The sequence below is a fragment of the Toxotes jaculatrix genome, chromosome 2 (genome assembly GCF_017976425.1).
Source record: "Toxotes jaculatrix isolate fToxJac2 chromosome 2, fToxJac2.pri, whole genome shotgun sequence".
Lineage (NCBI taxonomy): Eukaryota > Metazoa > Chordata > Actinopteri > Toxotidae > Toxotes > Toxotes jaculatrix.
In genome coordinates, this window is record NC_054395.1 from 16,136,189 (window position 1) to 16,163,544 (window position 27,356).

The 27,356-nt window shown below is 40.0% G+C and overlaps 1 protein-coding gene across 3 annotated transcripts; it reads right to left on the bottom strand.

The window, feature by feature from the left end:
- Positions 1–1,281: 1,281 nt before the first annotated feature.
- slc16a4 (solute carrier family 16 member 4) lies at positions 1,282–27,230 on the bottom strand. 3 transcript variants are annotated; one of them, XM_041065862.1, is made up of 12 exons: positions 26,739–27,230; positions 26,251–26,325; positions 23,173–23,309; positions 21,269–21,312; positions 17,428–17,560; positions 16,941–17,073; positions 16,527–16,670; positions 16,180–16,341; positions 15,369–16,019; positions 9,578–9,789; positions 7,362–7,455; positions 1,282–5,068 (listed from the first exon to the last, which is right to left on the bottom strand). In XM_041065862.1, the coding sequence occupies exons 5-12, from the start codon at positions 17,542–17,544 to the stop codon at positions 4,860–4,862; spliced, it is 1,722 nt and encodes a 573-aa protein (XP_040921796.1). In that variant the 5' UTR covers positions 17,545–17,560; positions 21,269–21,312; positions 23,173–23,309; positions 26,251–26,325; positions 26,739–27,230; the 3' UTR covers positions 1,282–4,859. The 3 variants fall into 3 exon arrangements, with proteins under 3 accessions (XP_040921796.1, XP_040921778.1, XP_040921787.1); XM_041065844.1 differs by having other exon boundaries at positions 26,251–26,328; XM_041065853.1 differs by lacking the exon at positions 21,269–21,312 and having other exon boundaries at positions 26,251–26,328.
- Between the last annotated feature and the right edge of the window lie 126 nt (positions 27,231–27,356).

Sequence of the window (27,356 nt, forward strand, 5' to 3'; positions counted from 1 at the left end):
GCCAAAAAAAGTCATTTTTCAGAATGGCCTCAAAATGTCATAAGGCGTCAAAATCGGCCAAAAAAAGTCAAATTTTTTTTTGGCCTTAAAATGTCATAAAAATGGTCATAGTATAGTAAGGCGTCAAAATCGGCCAAAAAAAGTCATTTTTCAGAACGGCCTCAAAATGTCATAACAATGGTCATAGTATAGTAAGGCGTCAAAATCGGCCAAAAAAAGTAATCCTTTTTTTTGGTCTCAAAATTTCATAAAAATGGTCATAATATAGTAAGGCGTCAAAATCGGCAAAAAAAGTCATACTTTCGTATGACCTAAAAATGTCATAAAAAACGTCATAGTATAGTAAGGCGTCAAAATCGGCCCAAAAAAGTCAAATTTCAATAAGATTTCAAAATGTCATCAAAGCTGCAAGCAGTGATGAGCGGGCCCTCGCACCCCTTGCGACCCGCGGGAGCCACAGCCACCGCGGCCAAGCCGACTTCCTGTACATGGTGGAATTTTTCGCTTTTTTTCTCTTCTCGACACGATGCATTTGTGTACTGATTTTCAAGTCCATAGGTCTTACGGTAAATATATTCACACTTTAGGGGGCGCTGTAGAGCCGTTTGGCCACGCGCGGTCGTATGGACAGTGTCAAATTTTCGTCAGGGGACAATTTTGAGCAAAATTTGGTGACTTTTCGTGCATGTTGAGGGGGTCATAAGTGACCTCAAAGTGGCAAAAGAATAATAAAAGCCACAAATGTGTCATTTATATTAACATTTGATTTATGTTGTCTGTGATGACTGCAGTACTGTTTTATACTGTAGCATAAAAGTAGCAGTGAGTTAGATATTGTTACAGTAGTAGTAAGCATTTCAATTTCAATTTCAAAACAAATATTACTTTGCAATAACAAGCATTTTCCAGCTCAAAACATTTAAACTATTATTACTGACCATTTAACACTGTAAACTGCTGTCAAGATTAAAACATGTTTGCATGTCTCCTCTGCAGAGATCCACTCGAGAGCAGCTGGTGTATCATTTTGCTTCCACACCACAGATAAACACACCATCAAGTCTCATCTCCTGTAAATGACCTGTAAGTTAGCTTTGACTGACAATTTTGAATGACAAACTATGTTAAAATTTAAAGTTGATATTTTTAAAGAAATAACTGTAACAAGCCTTTGCTGGGTCGACTTTTAAAGCTAAAGTAATTAAACAAATAATTTTGTTTATTCACATTAAAATAATATTGGTCTGATATCAGTGCCTTTATTTGTCTCGATCACACAAGGACAGACTGAGTCACACGTCAGTTTATTATACCTGAGTGCGCAAAGTTACAAGGCTTAAAATGAACTCTATGAGCTTGGAACAGGATATCTATGATTGGTTAAGCATATTTTCTATATTCGATCAGTTAACATCTCCAGGAGCGAGAGTAGTGACAAAACAGTGCTTCACCCCATAAATGTATTTTCTGCAACAAGAACATAAGATCAGTGTTTGAAACATTACCAAAGAAACATATAAAGTATTTCAAGATATTGCTCAAACATACAGTTCCTTAAAAGATCCAGATAACTAAAAAGTAAAATAATCCCAAACTAAATCTACTTTTAAAGCATCAAATATTTTTCATAAAAGATTTATTATGGTACAAAATATTCAGTGGCCCTAAATTGCAAAAGCATGGTGTTGGTGAATGCAACTCGTGAGCCAAAAGAGCCTTTGTGCATGACTGTCGTTATTGAAACAATACAAAGAGCCTTGCTCAGTATTGTGAAAGTGAGTTGAGGGGGAATAATGTGGTACTAATTGAGACAGCATTCTTTGAGCAGATGCTTTCTTCTGCCAGGAGAGGGCAGCGTAACAAAACACATGTCCGTTTCTGTGCCGTGTTCAATCAAGACTTGGAAATGATCGAATAATGGAAGGTCATAGTGGTTTAAATCATATACTCTGTCCACTATATTAACTAAGTTTAACTTTATCTTCAAGTTGTAGGTAGGTTTCTAATGTGTCTTTGGCTGACATCACAGGAAGTTAGTAAAGATACAATACAGTACCTTGTAAGGCAAACAGTGGTGAAAAACAAGGAATCCACTGAAAACATAAAAATCTCTAATATATATATATAAAAAAAAAAAGATTCAACAACCAATAGACTCCCATGTATAAACACAATAAAATTATAAGTTGCATTGCCATTAATTGGCTGCCTGCAGGCACTGTAAAGGCTGGGCAACAGTCAGTTTGGGGCACCGTGCAATTATATGGGCAACATCAGCAAAACATCTTTGTAACACAGTTGGTCAGAGATTTAAAGACATACAAGGTTGATAAAATGACACAATCATACAGAAAACCCTGCTGTTCAGTGGAACTCATCAGCTTCATCCCCACCCGGGCCAACTGCGATCAAAATATTCAGGAAACATCAAAAACACTTAAACCTCGACCAATCAGAGTTCTTCTTTCAGGAGCTGGCATCTTGGCTACTGTTAAAAGGATTGTGCGTGCAGGCGAGCTGTCAAAGGAAAATCTGTGTGCGCTTACATAGAACAGCTCACAAGTGATGAGACAGGTGTGAAGGTTTTCTTATTAGCAGGTGCTGCCAGTAAAGGATAATGTCACTAAGCTTTTTAAATGTGTGACATCATTACTGACCCACAGAAGGAGAAAGGCAGTTTCTAGCTTGCAGTATTTTTAAGGTCACAACTGAGCCTTTCCTTTAAAACCAGTATCAACATTTCTGAAGAAAATTAAGTGCTCTCACTTGTACAGAAAATTGCAGGAGCAACAGCTGTTAAAATGTATTAAAATGTGATTAAAGGAGTTGAAGAGTTGGTTGAAGTTGAAGCACTAAAAGGAGCTGAGATGTCAGTTGAAGTGTGAAAGCACTTCAAACATCATTTCTGAGTTTGTTCAGGGTAGGTAGCTGAGTTGTTGGTTTGTGTGTAGTCACTGAAAGTAGTTAAACTGACGATGACATTTACTCTTTAGTAAATGCTGAAAGCAGCCGAAGAATAAGAAATGAAAGCCGCTGTGGTTTTAGTCGATGTCTAGGCCATGAAAGCAACTGAAATGTCAGTTGAGAGAGATGCAAACAGTTGAACTGTCATTTGACAAATGAAAGCTGAAGTGTCAGTTTAGCTGTAAATCATGAAATCCTCATGAGATGTTTGCAGTGAGTGCACTGCAGAAAGTTGAGGTGTCCATTGCTATGTGAGCAGTGGCAACAACTAAGTGTCAGTTAAAATTGTTAAAATTAATAGTTGAAAAGTTGGTTGGTCTAAATGTTAGTTTACTATGATTGACTGGTGACCAGTCCAGAGTGTACCCCGCCTCGAGCCTGTCCCAGTCAGCTAGGACAGCTAAACTGTCTGGTGAATTTAAGTGGTTCAAATTTCAGCTAAATTGGATGTGCGGGAGACAGTTTGTGTGTGTGCACTGAAAGCAGCTGAATTATCAGTTTGTATGTTAGCACGGACACCAAAAGTTGTTGAACTTACATGTAAAGGGTATAAAAAGTGTAAAAAAGTTAACTGATGTGAAAGCAGTGAAAGAAATTGAAGGGTCAATTTATGTTCCCACTTCCCTTGAATACTCCATTGGCAGAGGTCAGTGTCACCAGCCATTAAAATTTCTTAAAAAAAATCTGAAAAAAGCATAAAATTTCAAATTCCAGAAAAAAAATAGAGGTATGAAAGAGCTGAACTAATGTGATAAAGCACAAAGTGTAACAATCAGGTGAAAGTATGAACGAGCAGGAACATCAAATGTTTAAAGATGAAATTCATGTTCAAAATATTCCTGTTAATTTCAATGAGAAAAAAAGTAGGAAGAAAGATCCAACCAGAATTTGAATGGTGTGTCTGTGTGAAAGTATGCTGAAGTAGTTGGCAGACAAAAAAAGCGCCCAGAATATAAACAATAAAGATATAAATACAAGAATACGAGTGTGTATCGCTGAAAATGAGCACACTGGTTATACCGCTAAATTCTAGGACATGCCATACAATCTACCCCTGTGCCTACAATAATCTGGTCGGGGCCCGAGATACACATTTTCCTCTGTCAAACTACTGAAGCAATTACTGCTTTTTGGCTCTGTAGAGAAAATTACACATTGTGTCATAAAGGCAGGCAGCAAATTGTGTGGTTGCTCAGTATCTTAACTATCTGGCAGTTAAAGGTCAGAGGAAATGTCATGCAGCATAATCACAACTTGGCCCAAAGTGCATATCAGTGAGTTCAGGTTTACAGATACAGGCAAAGGCTTCCAAGTAAATCAGGTGTTAAGCATTCCTTCATGGATATGTGCTTCCATTAATGTTTTCACAGAAAAAGTAGTTGAAGACGGGATTTTGAGTTCAACTGCATAGCTTAGTTTCCAGCAATTAAATGTTATTGCAAAGATGAGAGTTTTTTGTTGTTGTTGTTGTTGTTTTGTTGTTGTTGCATTGGAAAACAGAATTAGATTAAGTTTCAATAAGTTATGGCTACAAAGCTGCTAATATTAAAATGTGCTGCATGTGGTATGTAGGGTATCGTCTTCGGTTTTGATGCATGTACCTCCGATAAGAACAATAATAGGGGATAAAATATTTTGCAGAACACTAAAATTTTGGCTTCTTATGCGTTTGACATAATCATCTATTCACCAACTTCCCCGACTACTGTATGTTCTTAGACATCATGTTACTGTGGCCATATTCTTCTTCTCCCTGGGTCTATGTTACACTTCTGCAGAAATTAAGGGTCACAGGTCCTGATTTTAAGCAGGAGTCCAAGGTCCAAGGTATGCAGGCCCACGGCAAGTCATGAGCATGCTGGTTCAAGATCGAAGGCCTTCCCTGGGTTTCATTCCTACACAGCGCCGTTCTGCAGGCGGTCGGGGGTGAAACAGCCGTTGGTCTTACAGCTGCTTTCCGCTCTCTTGGCCTGAGCCAATTTCCTCTTGGCCTTCCAGCGCTGAGCCAGCGGCTCCATGAACAGGGAGAGCGAGGAGAGCAGATAGCAGAGCCCAGCCAGGTAGAAAGAACAGTCATAAGTCTGAGTGTAGTCATACAGGAACCCTGCAAAAAAAACAAAAAAAACAAAACAAAACAAAACAAAACAAAATAAAATAAAATAAAATAAAATAAAACAACAGCACAGGAACACTTCAAGAGTCTGTCTGTTCCTCGGTGCATAACTTTTATTTGTATATCATGTAGAGACAGTTCAAAGTCTGTTTGTGTCTAGTTCATGTCTGTAGACCATGAAATGTTTTGAAAGAAATGTATTTTTAAAGCTGAATTAATATTTTCAGTGATTTTACGCACACAATTTCAATGCAAAAAGTACAAAAAAAAGTTGTGATGAAATAACTTTACATGTAAATAATCTGTATTTTAGTTTTATTTTTTCTGCTGTATGTGTGTATATAAAAAGTGGAACAATACTTTTTACAACCTTGAACTGTTTCATAGTAATATTTTGAGCAAAAGAATATAGATTAGATAATATATTTATTAGGCCATTCATAAGAGCAGCTTTTGGGTTGCCAAGTTGTGAAAAATTGGACAGTTTGACCTTCAGCCTTATGGAAAGGAGCAGCTGAATATTCAAACCAAAATATGTTCATTAGCAAAAAAAAACAAAAAAACATTCTAATGTTTAGAACTCAAACTTGAGAGATCATTGAAAAAAGTCTATGAATTATTTATTAACATTTGATTGCTTATTAGAAAATGAATACCCCAAAGGTTCTAATTAATAGCTTAGAACTGCTTTATAAACAGTAAATGAAGCCATTAGTTACAACTTATAAACTATTCATAAATTATACTTCATTAAAAAGTTGTGCTAGAATTTCCATAGACAGTTGTTTGTAAAATATTTTTTGAGGACACTAATGTGTTTAAAATATTATAGTGGTATTTTTTCCCCCATAATGGTTATATAACTTTTTGAAAGCAAACTCTTCAAATTTCCCATTTGACATTCTTCATACATCCCATTACTGCATGGTGAGGGCTCACATGCTTAGCATGCGTGACCCTAGTGTAAGCTATACTGCAGGTGGCAGTGTATTGTAACCTCATACTGTAACTTCCTCTGTTTTCATTTGTTTTCTTTACATGAAATATAAAGCAGGTATGACTACACTACAGCTGCTGCTGAGACAGTCAACAGACAGTTGGCTATCCTGAGGGAAGGAATTGAACAGGGATGTTATCACAACCTGTGGCCTGAAGGAGAGACCATAGTTTGCCTAACTTCAGTTTCTTACTTGAACTGCAGGGATGGTAAACAGAGCCACATGCTATTTCCGTACCACCCTAAGGGGGTCATTAGTCACGTTTCAACCCCGAAATCCATAAGCTCCTCTGAGGGAATTGCCCAACACAGTGGCCAGGGACCATGTTGATAGGTTCAAGGGAAAGGGGGGTTCCCTTGAACCTATTGACATGGTGGGGGCTTTAAGTGGGGCCAAATGTTGGCAATGAGAGCAAGCAGTGTTATTATTCCTGGAAATACCTCACATATTCACAGAGCAAATGTGTGGATGAATATATGCATTTATCAAGATGAGACATGTAACACAAGTTCTGTACAAGTTTCAGCGTTCCACTAGTTTTCAGCATATGATTGATGTTTCTGTTTTTTTTTTTCTTTTTTCAGCTGACCCAGAAAAGGCACTGTTCATTAGAAGGAATATGCAACAACCTGATGTAACAAAAATACTGTAACAAAAAACTGATCCCAGATTAGAAACAGCTCTCTAAGACTAACAAAGGCAGCCTGCCATCACTTAAACAAAGTGACTCAAACCTTGCCATGAACACATGGCTTGCTTGCTTGGCAGGATGAAATTTGACCCAGTAACCCCTGTATGAATTTTCATCAAAGCAACCCCAAAATCCCAGTCTGCACTTGAGGGCTGCACTAACTATAGGTTGTTTTTCTCCAGCGAGTTTCAGTTTTCACACTCCTTAGTGGTTGTATGCACACTGACAGGCAGACACACACTTGGAGGCACTGCAAGGAATTCAGGGCCCCGTGAAAATATGTGCTGCAATACCCCTCCAAAAAATATATGTTCATAAGAGAGGCTCATGACCCCCTTCACTAATCCGTCCTGCACATTTACTCCCTATTTGACGCTTTTATGGGCTGACACACACACACACAAAATACACAGAAACATGTGTACAAACTTCACCTTGCCCTCTGTGTAACAAATCACTTTTGAAAAGTAACATCATGGCAACAGTCCCATGCACATGCAGTGCATATCTACTGTACGTTTATTATTGTGTGCATGTGGAAAAGTGGGTTAACACGTGTGACTCCTGAAGGGTTTCCATGACGTGATGCACTCACCTGCCAAAGGAGGCCCTGTGAGGCAACCCAGGCCAACAAAGAACATGGAGAAGCCCATGGAGTTGTTGAGTTTCTCCGACCCCACGAGATCTACCTGCAGAGCAGAACAACACATTCAGCCTGAAGCTCTTCACACACCGGGACTTGTAGTTTTATCTTCATACAAATCACATATATTTCACATTAATACCACATCATAACAAATGTTATCGAAACATATAACAATTTAAAATAAATAGCTTGCAAGAGGATGAAAACATTCAGCCATTTAAGTATGGTGTAAAAAAAGCAAAAAAACAAAAACAAAACAGGTTCAACAAGTTCATGATTACCTGTCGAAAGAATTCAAAATATCTGCAGGCTAAGCAACACTGTCACGATGACAGTAAAAGCCAATACCTAGAAGTTTAGAACTAACACCTTAAAAAGCTAAAAAAAATACATTAAACTCTGGAAAATGTTAGTCATGTATACTTGATTTGTAAAACATGCAAAAAAAGAAAGAGAGAAAGAAAAAACACAGCATTTGAAACCTCAAATTACAGCCCCCATCCAATTAATCTCAATCCACTCTTTAAAACTGCATGTTTTGACATTAACAGGATAAAAAATGTTTGACTATTAAAACACACTGGCTTAATCCTTAATTTGTTTAACCATAGAAATTGAGCCAAATTCACAAAGATAACTGCAGAAAAAGATTTTTTTTCTTATTGACACATAAACGTTTTGTCTTTATAAAGTCATTATAACTGAAAATATAGCTAACTTTCACTGCTTTTCAAACATCACTGATGTAGGAAACCTGTGCCTGAGTCAGAAAACATCAATAACTCAGATTTAGTTGTTGTTGTCGAGTGCTGAAAGAGTCATCAATCAGCTGGGGTGTGAAAGCAGATTGCAGCTCTGTAGTTTGAATGTTGGCAGTGGGGTGTTCCTTTTGTTTAAATTTTAATTACGGATTAAGTTGCACTTTTGATGCACATATCTGTCAATACAATGAAAATGAAAGAGCATCACACCCTAGTTTGTCAAGCTACTGTAGGCGTGATGACAGATATCATCAAGTATCTGTCCACCTTTTTTTACTCCCTATGAGTAAACCTTTGTCAGTCAGATCAGTGATTTAAATCACAGATCTGTAAGTCAGCTAACATTTAACTGACTGAAGAGGAAAACTGGTTTGATTTCTGTTCACATTCACACTTGTCATCATCTACACCCAGGGGCACGTCTTGGCCTTTGAGATTGCACCATCACCAAGTGAAATCACACCACATTTGTCCTCATGTTTTTGTTTTCAGGTGTGATATGAGCTCAAGATACTGGATACACGCTGACTTAATATGTTGTTCCACCCATAACGGCAGTTGAGGAATATCTCCAATGATCTGCTTCAAGGATACCTTTCCCTTTCAGTATGTGACACAATGATGTAATGAAGCCATTTCACCTTTACACAGTACAAAAGTCCCTTCACACAAATACACTTATTGTGAATTCACCCGATTATCGAGTCTGATACTGTAGGGTCTTGCGTGGTAAATGAACTACAGACTGATAATATAGTGAGAGTGACGCTGGTGGGATTGTGTGAAAAGTCAAATGATATTTGAGAGGACACACTGTAAGGGTACCACAGATTCTGCAACTGCCCTCACTAATCTGTCTCACTTGTAATCACTTTGGTGATTCCTTGACTTTTCCTCTGGTGCCATCATCAGGCCAAAATTTCAATTCATCCAACACTCTGGTTTATGACCAAATACCTGTAAAACTATTGACATTCCTGTTTGCTTTAACTGTACATGTGTTTGGTGCTAATTAGCAAACGCTAGCATGCTAACATGCTAAACTAAGACAGTGAATATTGTAAACATTGTGCCAGCTAAACATCAACATGCTAGAATGCTGACATTGGCATTTAGTTCAAAGCACCACTGTACCTGTACAGCCTCATTGAGGCACTAGCATGGCTGAAAACTCATAGTCTTCTTTAGGCAATACTTCTACAGATTACTATTACTTAATATCTTACCCCCTCTTTTTTTTTTTTTTTTACCTACAGTGACCCTATAGTATACATATGCCATCATAGTTTGGAGCTAAATGTTGCGAAATATTGAAGTTCAGCATGTGCCATTTTGCAATCAGCACCCTATAGATTAAAGAGAGAACAAATGCATAGTATTGTTCAGAAAAGAAGTTCTCCTTACTAAAACAGGCAGCAGCAGAGCCATGTAACCGCCACAGAAGATGGCAAAGAAGATGGCGTAAACCATCAGCAGGATGTAGGAGGTTGCCAGTGGGGAGAGCAGGTTGACCAGGCCACAGAGGATCAGGTAGGCTTTGTGGTAGTGGTATTTATGAAACAGGTTCCTGTCTGTCACCCAGCCCGAAGCCAGCTGTGCGATAGTCTCTGTGATACCTGCAAAAGAGGCAAACAAGTGAGGTGGATGAACAACTGGGACAGAGGGAAGTGTGAGACTGAAGTTAAATTTGTTAAAATATGGAAAATGTGTTCAAACAATGAAAGAAAAAGTGACACTACAAATAATTTTATTCTAAGTCAAATGTGAAAGACACAGTAAGATGAAAGGTGAGAGTGAAAATAGGAAAAGGTTGAGTACGGACATTTGATATGGCTACACAAATCCTACACATACTCCCTGGAAAAGCATTATTGATATTCAGTGGATTTTCTTGCTGAAACACAGTCATTTTTCCAACAGTCTCTTAAAAGGAAGGAATAAGAAAAGAGAGGCAGACTGGGGAACACATACAGTACAATAAAATATTCAGGTGGTAACAGAAAGCTGCTCTTTAGAAAGAGCAAGATGTTTTAAAAATGTTTTACTACTGTCAGCCTTAATAGGGAAGATACATTAAAGAGTCAGTTCATCAAAATCAAAAAAAGACTGAAACACAACCCAACACGGTACCATCCATGCTGGTTGTTTTAGTCCTGTTAAAAGTCCAGATAGACAAGCTTCTGTTGATTTTTTAAGGGTAATTTTTCAATGCTGTGAGCACCATGAACAAATTACAGTCACCTCCATTGTATTGGGGTTGTAGCAGAAAACTCTCAAACCTCAAAACTTGGATAGATACCTCTAGAGGTAAGACAGTTCAGTTAAACTTTCAGTCATCATGTTGATTTGACTTCTTCTCCATTTACCTGCCATGCCACCTGCTCCCCTCCAGGCACCAAGTTAATTGTGTGAAGACATATTTCCTGAAATATGTCATAAAACTGTGAAAAAAAAAGTTTTTTGCAGTTCAGGTAAATCCTGATGGGACTTTAGTACAAACGCTACTAAGGCAGACCACACTGGTCAGAGGCTGACAGTCCTGACTGCATTTGGAACTGATGCTTAGTTACACAAAAAGACTTAACTGTCAGTCAACTGTCAGCCACAGCACTGAAAGGTGCAGTTTAAGCACAGCTGAGATAATCTGTGAAAGATACCTGCAGGGACCTGTGAGCATACAACATCTCTTACCTTTAAAATCATGCAGTTATTGCATGCTTAATAAAAACAAAGCCAGAGAGAGAGAGACTGAATGTGCATCTATACCTGGGTATGTGTGTGTGTGTGTGTGTGTGTGTGTGTGTGTGTTGTGTGTGTGTGTGTGTGTGTGTGTGTGTGTGTGTGTGTGTGTGTGTGTGTGTGTGTGTGTGTGTGTGTGTGTGAGGGTGGGGCAAAGACAGAATGTGAGAGCAGAATGACGCTCTGCAGCAAAGCGAAACAGGTCCGCATTAGCATCAAACATGATGTTGTTTCTGTCGTGCCAGGAACAGTCTGTGGCAACATATTCGGTTAACATCTGTAGAACACTAGCAACACCCAGCTAGGCTACTCCTTATTCACTTCATCCCGTCTGATTGATTGTTTGCTCCACTAAGGTATGATGACTGGGCAGATATGTGTGGCTCTCTGCTGAGGTCAACTGGAAAGCGATAGGCGGTGCGGAAACTGCAGTGGTGTATTGACTATCACAGGAATAGCTACAAGCAGGCTGCGCTTAGCCATTGATCAATGAAACAAACTGGTTCTGTGCAGATCAGAGTTACCCATCCTTTGCTCAGCCTCTGCACCACAACTGCAAGGGCTGCAGCCACTCAGCTTGAACCCAAACAGATGGAAATTCTGCTGAATATGCATGCAGCACTCTTACCAAGCACAGTATGCATGTTTACAGTATATGTTGATAAAAAGGTTACATTCATCTACATCAACGTATGCATAGTAGTAAATGATGATCTGCTACATTCTTTGGGGCTTTGAATAAAATCTAAATGAATAAACAATGAAATGCCTCGTCAGTGAACACTTCTGCTCTCCTTACATAACAGACTCTACAGCGTCTCTCTCCTTCGAGGTTAAAAAGATGACATGAGGCAGCTGTGCCATGTTTATGTGTCCTCCTCTAGTGACCCAAGACCATGTCCTGTGGTGTCCCCTGCTTGCAGGCAGACGAGTTGTGAGTTTGTTTGTGTGTTTTAGCCCCAGCAGGTTGGTCCAGGCCTGCAGCTGTTCCTGTTCAAACGCAGCACAATGCAGTTTAAATTTGGCCTCTCCAAGTAGCACCTTAAGCCAAGTGCACTAGGGACATTACTAGTTCTGTCCATTTCTCTCTGTAGTGCTAACAGGTATAGAAAGTGTATGTGAAAACCTCTGGGAATTAACAGACCACAGGAGGCTTGCAAGGCATGAAGAGATTCCAGTCCCTTTGCTTCACAGAAGGACATTTTGTCATTAGATTAAAGCACTGGGTTATAAAAGGCATGTTGGTTTTCCCAGCTTCTCTGAGGTTGTTGCTGGCTTGTCTTGCCTCCTCTTTTGTGCGTATTGTCGCCTCAGTGCTCCTCCGCAAAGTAACAGCCACTTTAGAACAGGACTTGTACAAAATTGGGAGCCCCTCTTGTCACCACGCCAGCAACTTTACTCAGTTAGCTGTTGCTTAGCGACTCCAGTTAGTCCCAGTGTTGGTGGCTGAGAGTTGACGAACAGACTGACCCGGATGATAGTGGCCTCCCTCGCTCAGACCAGTCAATGGGCCTCTATGACAAGCGCTGGGTCGGGGAAAGAGGGACAGCGGGACACTAGGATGGTGGCTTTGTGGTCTGGGTGGCACCCCGTCTCCCTAGCTCTGTCTCTCTTTCTCTCTCGTTGCAGTGCACATGACCAGGGAATGTGACAGAACAAACGTGTTGCTTGCTGCTCACTGGCACTAATCCCTGGCACAAAGCTCATCTTAGTAAACCAACAGTCCATCAGACATCTATATCCTCTGGTTTTTATTACAGCTCCATGGACGTGATTCCATAAAGACTGGTTTAAGAACCCAAAGAGCATATTTCTCAGTTAATTTTAGTGTATCCTGTGTAATTTTATACATCTATGTTACTTGAACCCAATCATAGTTTTGGCTCAATCGATAAATGTTTTCATCCCAGCTGTGTGCTTTGCGCAGAAAATGGTCCTTTCTTGAGACCTCTTTCTTTCATTTATCCCATTTTCTCTAGCAGTGGTGTCCAACTGCTGGTGCATCAGTGCTGACAGAAGGAATTTTTCCAAGCAGTCTACATACCCTATTTCACAGTGACAGATGTTTGTTTTGTTTTGGGTTTTTTTGCGATCGCTAAAAATCTGCCGCTTATCTGGGTCCAGGCCCAGGTTGCGGGGGTGACTGCCGCCCAGTCCACAATGCACCGAAGTCCTACGGCACCTCCCACAGGTGGTGAGCCCGTGGGAAGTGGTACCGTCCGGAGTGGGGCTCAGACCCACGACCCTGAGAGATTGAATCTCATACTCTACCAACTGAGCTAACCAGGCGGCCGCGATCGCTAAAAATGCATCAGGTAAAAAGATGTATGACACAAACATTAAGATGTAATTTCCTACTGAAGAAATAGAAAAATAATTCAACAAATGTATGAAATGTCAACACCTCTTGAGATACTATCACAATAGCATCTCTCACACTGTCACCTTTATGACATCCTCAAGTCTGTGGTAACAAATGTGTTTTAGATCACTTAACAGTCATTATCATTATCTAAAAGACACCTTTTTAGAGAGTATTACCTTTCATCAAAGGTAATACTATCTCTGTCTGGTGAGTACTGATTACTAATGGAGAGATTACAAAACAGAAGCATGTAACTCATAAACGCACAACTCCATCTGGAGCATTTCAATTATTCACAAAGCCTGACCAAGCACTCTTAAAGAATTACACACACATGTGGTCTGTGGTCAAAATGTTAATGCTGTTTTCTGTTCGTATGGAGTGGCCTCATCAGTGGCATACTGCTGAACCCACCCGCCCTGGCCAGTGGATCAAAGTTCAGCTTTTATGTAAGCACATTCATTACATAAGACTGCAGAGTCTGAGCAGCTCACAAATAATTAATGCCTAGAAGTTGACTGAGGACTTTTTTGCATCGCCTCTTAGACCCGGTCTGAAAGAAACCTGGACCTCCCTCTTCACAGTCACTGTGAAATCCCTGCTGGAAGCCACATTCAAAGACAAACGGTAGCAGACCACTGTTTATTCAGTCTGGAATCTGTCAGATTTATAAAGAGTGTGTTTTTCTCTGACTCTATGCTTTATCCAAATTTCAGACAAAAGCAAATGCATGACTGTTGTCTAACAGACTGAAATCTGTTCAACTGCTTCTGAGATGAGAACAGTTTCTTTTTTGACTTTCATTATGGGAAGTATGACAAAAATGAACAGGTACAGTTAAAACAGAAGCCATCAGCGCACACTGTAAATCATGTGGCCAAGACTGAGTTTGGTTTATGATCATGTGGTTTTACACCAATCAAATTGATGTGCTGGCAGTCAGGCAAGGGGTGGCACTGGTACTGGATGTAGGTATCACCATATTTGGTCCACAGTCAGAGGGGGCACAGTGCCTCTAAATAATTTCCCCAGAGGGGGAGGTATTTTTGCCTCTATCAGATGTGGCATATTGCAAAATAGTCAAAATATTTCAATAATCATTATAAAAGCAATTCTGTTAAATGTAATAAAAACATAATTCAAATGAGTTCCTCTATTCATTAAAATGCCTTGAAAAAGTTTCCATTACCATGTTCTGTGATTCACCCCGGAAGAGATGTTTCAATTAGCTGTGCAGACACAAGAAAGAAGCCAAGGAATAAACTTCTCTCTGTAGCTCTCAATTTTCATTGTTGATACAACTATTTCTTTTACTTTTCTTGTGAACAACAGAGTGCAACACCACAAACATCTTCCAGGAGAGAAGATGTGTGCCATTATTCCCATATTTAAAAGATATGACAGCTGGTTTTTCCATCCACCTTAGAGTGCGGACGTTCAGAACAAGTGTATACCCTTGATTTGATTTCCGACTTGATCAGACAAATATCGAACAAACTAGTTCTGGATGAGCAGAACCCAACCCTTACTCTATATGTAATTGACTGTTTTTTTTTTGATGGCTTTAAGCTGGAAAACACAAGTTTTACACTTTTTTCTTTTGTTGTCAGTGAGGTTCAGGTAGGGATTTCTGGTACAACTTAACCTACTTCTCTTGTTTATGGAGCAAACATGGTGACTCCTATCATTAGACACACCCCTTACCTGTCTACTAGTTTAGGGACATGTTTGGTCTGACACTACATGTCCATATAACATAACCACACAATGTAAATACCCAATTTTCTCAGATGCCTGTGCATGTATATGATTGACTGTCTTGGATATTTTTTTTCAGCTTGAAAAACAATTTCATAAACAATCAACAAGATATAACATATTAATTAGTGAATTAAACAGAACTGCCTCTGCTTTTCCAGTCTATGCTAAGCTACGAGAACCAGATGTACGAACAGACATGAGAATTGTGTCAATCTTCTCATATAACCTTTGCTAAGAGAGCAAATAAGCTCTAATTCCAAAACACCAAACTATTCCTTCAAGGTGGATCATAACAACAAAGTAAGAACTTTTGACCAATGTGTGCCTCACCTGCCACAGAGATGATAAATGAAGCATCCATGGCATCGATGCCCAGGGTTCTGGCTCGGGCAGACAGGTGGAAATAGGGGATGAAGTAGGCCAGCTGGCTGAAGACCAAGGACCAAGTGTAGATGCAAAAGAATGGGTCCTTTAGCAGGGAGAAATCCAGTACTTTGGCTTTTCTGACGGTCACCTCATTGGGTGTGCTGGCATGTGAGGGAAATCCAACAATGGTGGACCCATTCATGCTGCCATTCAGCTCCGCTGAGCTGTCTGCAGCTGTGGGTTTACACTGACCCGAGTCATGGTGAGGCTCCTGGCCATTCACACCATTGAGGACCAGTCTGGTCAGTTCAGGGTTCACTGACTGGTCCTGGGGTCCCTGAGTACATTGGCCCCCCAGGTTCTCAGTGTCCCTGTGAGGGGGGGGAGGGGATGGGAATGAGTCTGATTTGGAGATGCCATTGGATAAGTGAGAGGAGCCATTCAAACAGCTCTTAGCGTATTCCTTCTCTGAGGAGCTCTTGAGGGAAACAGCAGGGCTCTTTTGGATGGGAGAAGAGGTAGCGTTTGACACGGGAGGCTTCACGTTGATGGGTCGCAGAAGCATCCCAGAGGCCACCAGATTCAGCATGAGACCACCAAGAATCAGCATTGCCCCTGTGAGAGACAAGGAGAGCTCAGGACCCAAAATATGGACCTTATATGCAAGGTATTTCTGCTTACACACGAAAAAAAAAAAAGAAATACACCTGAAGAACCACAAGAACTGCTTTAGGCTCTGATACTGCCTGCTCATTAAGAGATTTGTCTTGCCTACCTTGCCAGGCATACTGGTCCAGGAGCAGCTGAGTGAATGGGGCGAGGGCAAAGGTCAAACCCATCCCGGAACGCCCGATTGCATACGCTGTTGCTAACCTCTTTCGAAAGTACAGGGCTGTGACCACTGAGAAGGATTGGTATAATAGTGCGAAACCCATTCCTAAGAATATTTAAAAAGAAAAAAGAGGCTATCGTTCTCGAACACCATGTCGGTCACAGGAATGTGGACAGACAAGAGAAAGGCATTCACAACCAATGAATGTGTGACTATGACTTTGTGTTTTCAGAGTCATCAGGGAAACAGAAAGTTTAAATCCCATTGAGCTACCACACATTTCTACTCACCGACTATCACTCCCATGCTGATGTAGAGGAAAACCACGCTGTTTGCAAAAATACTTATGAGGAAGCCTCCGCTGACCAGCACTGCCCCAGCAATGGAGGTCACCCTGGTTCCTAGCTTGGCACAGGCCACAGAGGCAATGGGTGCTACAGAGGATAAGAGAAGAGGAAGAACATAGACACAAACTCCAAAAATGTTCCTGATCTTCTGTTGCTCAATATCTAAGTGTAAACATCCAGAGGAAAATAGGGTTCAAATGATAACAGTAATCTTGTCTTACAACTTTAAATGGGGATATGAATTAGAGAGGATACAATTATATGAGAAAAACCTCTGAGATGTTAGTATCTTTATATCCAGTGTATGGACTCAGAGCTAAACAGATGCAGGCAGAGTTGCCTTTGTTCAGTTCAAACCTCCAGACAGGCGCAAACTCGACATGATGGAACCGATCCAGCTGATGCTCTCTGCTGAGCCTCCAAACTCATCTTGGAAGGCCACAAAGAAGATCCCAAAGCTCTTCAGTGTTCCCATCACTAGGACATTTACCTGAACACACAGTTCAAACAAGACAGTGATGTTGTTTCAGACTGAGCTCTGTGAAACACACGTACGGATACTCACAAAAAGGTAATATTACATTATATCCAGTGTTGTCAAATTAGCAGTGTAGTAGTGTAGAGGCACAAGTAGTGCAAACAATGTGCTGTTTGACGTTATTGGGCTCAATATTTTCATGTTTTCTGTTTAGAAATCTTCCAGTGTGCATAATACTGATTGACATTTGTGCAAAAGTTCAATAATCACTTATTTTTTACGTTTATGTTATTATACTGTATAAGTCATTTTATGAATAAACCATCATATTAATAAAATACAAACAAACAACTAAGATGGACATACCAGGAAACAATGTAGCACCACCATCCAGCCCCAGCCTCCATCTGGAGGGTCCTCATACTGGATCTCTTTCTCCTTCTCCTTCTTTGTGCTCATGGCATCCTTCCTGAACAGGTTCATGGCTGCCTTGGTTTCACTAGGAGAAGAAAAGGAAAAATATCACTAACATAAGCTGAATAATTAGAAGTATTCATTGGCAACATTCATTTTAAGGACATTCAAGGATTCATTTAAAAAAATAAACCACAATATCTGCTACAAGATCTTTCACACAGTGACTGATGTGTGTTTAAGTGTTGATTCCGTATGTAATAACATTTCTCTGCTGCATTTTTAAGGAAAATACATCGTGTGAATTTGCTTTCTGTGAATGAATGTTTGTCTCTAACGTTCCACCTAACAACAACAAAACAGCATTGGAGTTTTTGAAGAAGAAAGACAAGCAGGTTCTTTCTCCAAAAAGAAAAGTGTGATTATTTTCAAAATAAAACTCACACTGTGATGTGAATTCCTTCTTCCTTACACTGCTTTTGCTTAAAACAACCAAGAAGAACGTGGTGACCGATATCTGACATTCATTTATCGTCATGTCACGGAACAGAATGATCCTTTAAGGGTAACTGACTGTAGACTGTAATGCTGTATTAACTTGTTAAGTCAGTGAGCTGTGAAACAGGTCGGTTACAGTACAGCTATACCTGTTACTTTTCCACCTCTTTTGCTCTTATTACAGCTACTGCACTGGACTGAATGTCTCAACAGTGTTTACATTAAGAGTGCCTATGTCGCAGTAAGTGCAAATATTTAATTATGTGTATCTCTAAGATCTCTGTCAGACTGGAACGGCATGATCATCCTGTGCATGATGGGCTAAAGTCTGCTTTAATGATGATGTTTTAACTTTGTGATAATTGAACTGAACTGAGAAACCCTGGGGCTGTTCCAGGAAGTGGTTATACTGAGTTTACCTGGATAACTTTGCAGAGTAAAACCTAGAAACCCTCATACAAGTTATCCCCACTCAGAAAACCAGCTTCTAGAAAGCAACTTTTGAACAAGCAACATTTGAAGCCACACAGTCTAAAAACATAGCTGATTTCCTCAAACTGACTTACACCTCTGTGTTAGGGGGCAGACGTGGATGTAAATGAGGCAGATTGTGCATTCTTCCAAAAATAGGCTACTATATGGAAGAAAATGCATCCTACACATTCACAAGGCCTCAAAGATACACAGAATTAGTTTTGGTAGGAAAGAGTGGAAAAAAAACCTTAGGGTACCTTGAAGTAAACCAGGTTTATGTCAAGTTACAAAGTGAACCTACTGTAGAAGTCAGAATAACCAGGTTATTTAAGGGCACGCACTGATGAGCTATAAGATAATGAAGTTTGATGTTTGTCTTGGCAAAGGGAAGAGGGGGTCAGAGGGATGATAATGGATTACTGTGTGCATTGATAATTACATGTTTTTTTTTTTACTTAATTTCATATTTGGTGCACATTATGTTTTGGTACGCATGTATGTTCACACGTGTGTGTGTACATGCATTACATGTATAACTTCTGAAGTTAGGACTCAAGCCTTAAGACTGCAGCTTTGTTACATGACCCTGCGCTCCTGTCGAGAGGTGATTCAGGAGCTCCCTGTTTATGCCTGTGCTATGAGCCAACTGTACTACAGTTTGACCTGGCATACCCAACACACAATGTGTGACCTTGAGTAACTTCGAGCCCTTCCTGGAACATGTTTCCAAAGGATCCTCTTCCTAAGTATTTGGCTTATATCAGGAGACTTTTAATGAGTCTTGTTGAAAGAGAAACATGCAAAACTTTGTGTATTCATGCATGAGCTCTGACAGCGTCAAACATAGACAGAATAAAGACTTGAAAATCATTTGTGATGAAACATGACTTCCAGACAAAAACTAGTCAATAATAATATTTTACTAAAAGTTAAGTCAGAATTAAAGTGAAAAAAAGTTTGCAGCTCTCCCACTGAGAAACAGGTCCCACAGCTGAATGCAGGGGCGGTGCTGGGGTCAGAGATGAACCAGAAGGGCAAAGAGAGGCAAGGATTGAGCAACAGAGTTTGACGCCTTTAGCAGCAATACCAATGGCAATTAGCAAACTCAGCTCTTTACTGTACGTACGTATATTGTATGTCTTAATCATTAATTATTAACCGTCTTAACACCAGTAAACACCAGTCCACTGTCACAGACTGCCGTCACCAAAAGCTCCATCATCTGGTTGCCCACTGTTGATCCAGCGTCACAAGATATAACATCAGTTTGTTTATTTACAGGGTTTGGTTGTTGGAACTAGCATTCGTCTTTAAAGGGTCAGTTCATCCAAATCACAAAAGTATATACTGCACATTTTTCTCACTTGTATTAAATGGTATCTAGACATATAGATACTTTTGTTTTCGCTTGATAGTTTATCTCACATATACAGTTTACATATGATTTAAGCATGATATCAAAGCTGCCTGTATAATTATTGTATAAATATCTTTAAAAGAAAGACATACTATAAATCAGTGGATTTGGAAGAGTTTCTTCATTTGACAGTTTAAATTCTTATAAACCTCACTTACATGAATAAATTGGTGTACACACACACACACACACACACACACACACACACACACACACACACACACACACACACACACACACACACACACACACACACACACAGTCACTCCCTCCCTGGTCCCTAATGGTTATTAGACAGTAATTACATATGTTGGGGAGGAAATCCAAAGTGTGGGATCATTTCGAGAGGGTAAAGGTAAACATTATAAATACCTATACCCATTATGACATGGAAAAGTCACCTTGAACAATGCAGGAGGAGAAGGCGTAGTAAACCTATGTTTATCACCAGTCTTTTGTAGCCTGCATCACTAACTTAGTCAGATTTAGACACGTATAAGAAGCCAAGACCAAATCAGGCAGAGAGAAGAGAGCGGATTAAAAGGGGAATGAATTGGGCCAGTGTACTGCAAGGAAAGTATTTCCCCCATGTGCTGTTCACAAGTTGTCCTTGGAGTGTGCTTGAGTGCATGTTTGTAAATGTGTTGGGGGTCTGAGGGTTGGAGCGATGGCAGCTTGGAGATCAGCACTTTGTAGTCAGGTATTAACACCATGCACACTTCCAGCAAGACATTCTCTCTCCAACTTTTACATTGTGCGTCTAGTCCAATATTAGATTTTAGTAACGTTACTTGGTGAATTATGTTCTCTAAAATCTGTCTCACTTTGACCTACATTCCTTTTATGGAGATATAAATTTAAAAAGTTATTTTCTGCAGGAAAAGAAAATCACAACCAATGAGAAACAACTCACAGATCTTTTAACCTCCACCTTCTGAAAGCGTGATTTATGAGTCCAAGTCTGAACTGAGCAAACCTAAAACAGAAGTCTTAAGGGTACCCTGTGGAGTTTTCTTCTGACAAACCCCTTTTTTAAAAAAAAACTTTTCTTTCTTTTCCATCTGTGCTTACCAGCTTATTGTCTTCCTCTTCACTATTCACTAGCTTTGCTGGCTCATTTCTATATATCTTGTTGTGTTGCCTCCACCTGCTAATCGGTGGAATAGTGTGAAATCACTGAAAGGACTGTGTATTGGGCCACCAAATGTGCATGTGCGTCCTCTCGCACATCCACTAGATGAACAACATCTCTGCAGAATTCCTAGAGCTCAAAACTCCAAAGGTTTGGAGGGGAGCCTTAAGACTAGTTCTATATTTTGAGAAATGCGTTCATCCGCTTTCTGAAGACAAGGTAGATGAGCCTGGTTAGCTTGGCTCTGTACAAAAGTAACAAGATCCACCTACCTCTAAAGCTTATTAATCATCACTCTATGTCCTGTTCGATCAATCTGTAGAAAAATAGTAAAAAAAAAACAATTGGTGTTTGAGGTGCACACCACATGGCCCCAACGTCCACAGTTCCATTGCACCCAAGGACCTGTGTTGCATGTGCATGTAATACTCTCTCTCTCTCTCATTGTTTCCTGCCTGCCTTTAAACCGTCCTTTCCAATAAAGGTGATAATACTAAAAAAAAAAAAAAAGAAATTAAGAAAAAAGAACGGAGGGTTGGGTCAGTTTAGTTAGTCTGCAGGTTCGACTACACAGATGTGAGAGCGTTATCTTCTCTCCTCTATCCCTTGGCCAGAAAATGAATACACGTTTCCCCAAAATGTCAAAATGTTCCTTTAAGAGCAGCCATGCGTCTTAAGTGTTGTCACTGCTATTGGTGCTTGTAGCAATAATAGTATCAGCAGGGCCAGTAGATTTGGCCCCAGCTCAACTTTTTTTGGTGAGACTGTAGCCAAAAGCCAAAAGTTTTAGAATTAACTTAAAAGTCACCTTCTTTTGTGCACACATACAATTCCTGAGAGTTAAACTGATTAGAAACAGTGCAATAACACCACAGCCTCATTTGCTGCAGTGCCATCGTGATAAAGTATCTAGTACAGCAGTTAAAAGTGAGTATAAGGTGGAATTTCAGGTACAGTTACATTTTGGAACAAACTTGTTTTCTTCATGTCAACTGTTATACCTAGAAAGAAAAGGATGATTCATGTTAATTAGATTTTTATCATTGAAAGGAAAAGAAACATTGCGAAAGGAAGCTTCGCTGACAGATTACATTTACTGAATGTTTGAAATCTGAGCATAAAAGCGTGGAGCGTTAAAAAAAAATGCATTCATGGAATGTATACAACTTTCTACTACTAATCCTATAATGCATGGGGACTAAGTTATAGATGCAAAAGTTTCACTTGTGTGACACTACAGTTGTCAGGGAGGATGTAAATGATTATATAAGCATCTGAAATCTCAATTTACTGCTCACATTACAGAAAATTATTAAGGGAGAATGTTGCCAAAGGAAAGCATGTAGGTATGAGAGCAGACAGGTTTACAGCTAAATAGCCCAAGTTCAATATTAAGAAATCCAAGATGTCAAAAAGGAGCTACACAACAGAAAACTAAGCCTCTAGTCTCTGATATGAGATGGGTGATAAACTTATTCCTCTTTGAAATAATGAAATCTAGGAGGTTTTTCACCTATTCCAAGTTTTTTCCACAATCCTACTGCTTTGGTTTGTCCTGAGTATGAAAACTCTGCCTTCAAAACTCCCCTCATTTTCTGTTAATTCTGCAGAGAAGAGTTTTCTCTTTCATGACATAAAGTATCTGGGATAATAAATAAATATCTCTGGGCCATAATAAATATCTCTGGGATAATATTTCTGACTTACAAACAGAAGATAATGCTTTTATACAGTGAACAGGACACTAAAACATTGTTCACCATTGTTCAGCCGGGCGTAAACGAGATTGACATGTAACCACATTTAAGACATGTCCAGATTTGTTCATACAATACAACCTGCTAGATGGCAGTCAGTGGGGTGTTGTCCTCTGACTGGCTTGATTTAGCCAAACTGGTGTTATAGTCTGTCAACTAGTTTAGAAAATAGATGGCATTCAGAAACAAACCTGGGAGAATCTTGTCCTTTATGCAAATGCAAAATGCAATTTCCACTTCATACAAGCTAGAAACAATGGACATTCTAAAGACCAGTTTCCAATTTCATATTCAGTTATTAAGATTGCATTTTGAGTTTTAAATTGTTGGACAAAGTTCATTTCACAAATCTGATTATGGCACGTCTAGAATCTCGAGTGCACTCAATTAGATAAGCCTAAACAGGCTTGCTGGGTTACCTGTTACACTGTTTTGGTAGTATGCCTGAAGGCTCTGGAGGTGAAGAACGAAGTCAGAGGACCTATTCTCTGAGTGTCATCCTCAGGTTGGTTGAAGGGCACTTGGAACTATGGCTGCATCAAGATTAGCTTTACACCTACAAGAAGAAGAGGACAATGATAACTGAGGTAACAAATGATTCAAGAAAAAATGTTAATAAATGGATGCAGGTGAACGCTCACATGTCTAAAACCTGAAAGCATCATACAACAGTGTGGAAACTGGACAGGAAATATTCTGCATTAAGAATACTGTAAATAATTGTTTCTTGGCCTGATGGTGTCACATGAGCTGCACTTCCAGCTTTTGCTTCTACACTAGAAACACTGCATATCACCTCAGAGGCTGGATCCTTTGAAGGATGCAGGCAACCTGCAGAGGACCTGAAGGCTAGACTGAGTCTGGATCTCTTCCACAAATGGGAACTTAACAAATGGTACAGTCAGGTTGGTCCTGTTCAACTTGCAAATTAATCAAGAGTTGTGCTACAGACTCTTGAATGCTAATTTAAGCAACAGAAACAGAGGCAAAGCAAGAGTTAACACTGCTTTCCACCACTGGAGACAGCTCCTGGCAAATGAAGGAGTGAAGTTTGACATGTAACTTGCAACGTTTCTGCTGTACTAATAGTATATAAAATGCCGTTACTGCTGATGTTGGCAATGTAGAAATAGCAAAAACGTACATATAGCACTTTTAACCTTGTCATAACTGCCATGTGGGGGCAGTGGAAATAAGTTGTAGTTTATTACTGACCTATCATCACCTTTTATGTTGATATGGTGAAGTTTTAGCAAAGAGTTGTTTATTTATACCTTGCAGCAGTTAAAGAGCAACATCATTAATGTTGACATGTTTCTGGGCACCTGATGAATCTGAGTCCAATATTCACTCTCTTTTAGCTCTGTTTTCCTTCACTGCCAACTCCTGAGGGAAATATCTGGCTCGCTATCGCTTTTTTTTTTTTTTTCAAACTTTATGTGTGACTTCCCATAGCTTTTTTATTATGCGAGATTTTTACAAGTGACTGATGAAATGAGCTGTTAACATTGGTCAGCAAGTGCAGGCGTCAGAGAGAATCCAGCCCCTGCACTGGGATACAACTTTAATGCTTCAGTCAGCAGTCTGATTCAACAGATGTGCAGCACTGTGAAGGGTGTTGTACTCTGTTTCCTCCCTCTCTGTGTTTCCATTTACGTTGAGAAACAATGACAAGCAGATTTAATTACTGAAAGGTTCCTGATAATGATAGAAGGGCAATAAAAAGCTGGGCATCTACCAGGTAATTACAGAAGTCACGTGAACATGTTCTGTGCTATAGAGACAGAATGACTCAACCAGGGCTTCTCACATACCAATGTAGTGGCAATATGGAGACAGGTTAAGTGCCTGAGGGGACAGCTTTTGAAGTGTAATCTAATAATGAATTGCAATTATATAGTGTGAACTGCATTGGTATTGTAAAAGCTGGTGAAAGTGTTTATAGTTTTGAGGGGAGGGAATTAGTTTGTGTTTCACACAGATTTTTTGAGTATGGGTGGCAGAGAGGCAATCACAGCAATCAGGCCTTTTCAGCTCTTTGCTTTGTTTTAATCTGGGTCACTGCAGAAAATGAGTTTTTGCACAAATAAGTGGATCCAAGTTGTAATAGCTGTTTACAACTTTTACAACTGTAAACAACAGACGAATATTTCATTCCAGGCAAGGTAACCCATCACACACACAGGCGCACCCAATACTTAATTAAGAAAGGATCTCATTAAATTATTGTGAGGCAACAGTCAAATTCGTGGTCTGGTCAATGCAACAATGTCATGTTAGTGTTTTGATAGGAACTGTCCCTGACACTGACACAGATTACAGACACCGATAGATGACTCACTGAGTACTTCTTTGTTGACAGAAAATCTGTACAGACAAGTCTTCAGGTGAATAACTGCAGCCCAAACAGCAAATAATTCAAAGTCTGCCACAGCGTCATTCTTCAAATGGGCGTCCACAAGGGCTTAGAGCTAAGACAAGAAAATCAGCTTTGTGGAAGAGCAGGCAAGTGAATTCTATAAAAAGTGTGCCAAACAAAGGTTCCGCTTCCAAAACAGTTACACATTTCACTCGACACTGGAAAAAAAAAAAAAAGACATTCATTCAATTTTGCATTATGTAAAAGTCTCAAGTAGAGGGAAGTTTGGGGATACACATCTGTTGTCACTGTAATCCATTACACAGTGCAAACCGTGACTGCAGAGCCACACTCCATATAATTGTACACCTCCATCTGCTGCATTACAGCTGTAAAGCGTAAACTGTAAAGGTGTTTCTATATTCTTAAGAAGCTTGCAGACAATAAAAGTCTCAGTGATGGTGAGAGATAAAAAGCCCTGTTCACCATCTCCAGCCGATCAGCAGAGATGAACAAGTGCATATTTAAATCCTGACAGGGCAGTTTTGTAAAGTGTTACTGGGGTCACAGTAGGAGTACTCCAGTTAAAGTTAAAAGGCTAACCAAAAAAAGATACTCATTTACTTACAAGGTAAAAATATCGGGATATTCAGCATGTTCGAACCCTCCCAATAACCTGCTTTTGTGAATATTATGCATTGATAGCTTAACTATTTTTTTCTCTAGGAGATTACTTCTTAAGCTGAACAACTCTTTTGCAAGAATTGGCATTTCTACAGGGCTCTACAGTACTGAAGACGTGAAGAAAATAGTGTTAGTCTAAAATAAATATATGTATATTTCTTTGGTTATGCAAACTTTATTTTTCCGACGCAACTTTCCCTTATATAATGTTTTCTTTATTATTTTCTGTCTGCCTGTTTCATCCACTGAGATAATCCAAATTCACAACCTGAAGCCTCCAACCATGACCATAGCCTAGCTTCTACACTGAGTCCTGAGGAAAGCCAGACATCAGTCCTGAGGAATTGTGAGATTATGTAGTAAATGCAGGGTGTTCAGCTGAAAGCTTTTGGCTTAGTCCACGAAGGCATACACAAAACCGCATTACTGTGAGGAGAAAACAGGGAGGTCTTACCGTGTGTAGCCGTGAGCCAGTTGTTATCTTCACTTCACAGGCCTGTTGCATTGTGCCCCCTCACTCAACTCAACACTGCTGGGGAGGGCAAGAAAAGGGTCGTTCAAGCAGATGCGAAAATTCAGCCACACTGAGACTTTAGCGGTGAATTTCTAGAGGATGTTATCTCTGTGCCATCTGACAAAAAGAAGCATAAACCTGCACTGACGTAATGTAGGTGAAAAGTTTTGAACCCAGAAATAACTTTGGAGGGCCAGTGTCAGTGAGTGACAGTTTGGGAGGCAACCTATGTGTTTTGTATTCTTAGGGAGAAAGGCTTAGTTCACCAATAGAGAAAAGGATTATACTCAAATCTAAACATGGCGTGATGTCTTTGTTCACTCATATTTAAAATGGTTAATTAGATGACAGCTACAAAGGCTGCCATAAATTGCCTAAATAAATAAATAAATAAAGCAAGAAAGCAAGCAAGAAAGCAAGCACATTACCTGAAATCCCCTTCTCTCCTCGACGTGCTTCTGTCCTGAATTTAATTAGTCTAATATGATGCGTAATTTGGTGTTTTCTCGCTCCGGTGTTGTGCGTCCCAGAAAGGCGTGCGCGTCCCCTGCAAGGGACTTATTGGCAGAGGAGAAATGCTGCGGGACCTTTTTCTCCGAGGATGTCCGTGCCATAACTTTGCCTCTATGAGCGGGCCCCTCTGAGTTGCATCTCACATCTCAGCCTCAACATCGCTGGCTGCGCTGAGAAGCCGCAGAAAGCAAAGCCTTCGCTGAGGACAGCCACGTGACTGAGGCGTAGCAATGAACCTCATCTGAGGGCTCAGAAAGGGAGAGAGAGTAAGAGAGAGAGAGAGAGAGAGAGAGAGAGAGAGAGAGAGAGAGAGAGAGAGAAAGAAAGAAAAGCTCTGCGGTCAAAACATCAGAGCCACCACCACCGCAGACTTTTCTCAGGCCTTGGACGAAGGCGGTGCGCCACCAAGATGCGCTGCACTGTCAGTCTACTCTGCGGATCGGCAAACAAGTGCTACGGAGAGAACTGGGATACACGGGTTATCTGACAAAAACAACCTCTGATTCGAGAGGAGGGAAATCTCGCCGGTGCAT

What these genes read in the sequence shown, in the direction of transcription:
- slc16a4 (XM_041065862.1), bottom strand. Translation starts at nt 17,544, where the DNA reads ATGAACCTGTTCAGGAAGGATGCCATGAGCACAAAGAAGGAGAAGGAG. An exon ending in GAGTTTGCGCCTGTCTGGAG is followed by an intron (nt 16,671 to 16,940) that starts GTTTGAACTGAA and finishes TATCCTCTGTAG; the next exon opens with CACCCATTGCCTCTGTGGCC. An exon ending in GGACCAGTATGCCTGGCAAG is followed by an intron (nt 16,020 to 16,179) that starts GTAGGCAAGACA and finishes TGTCTCTCACAG; the next exon opens with GGGCAATGCTGATTCTTGGT.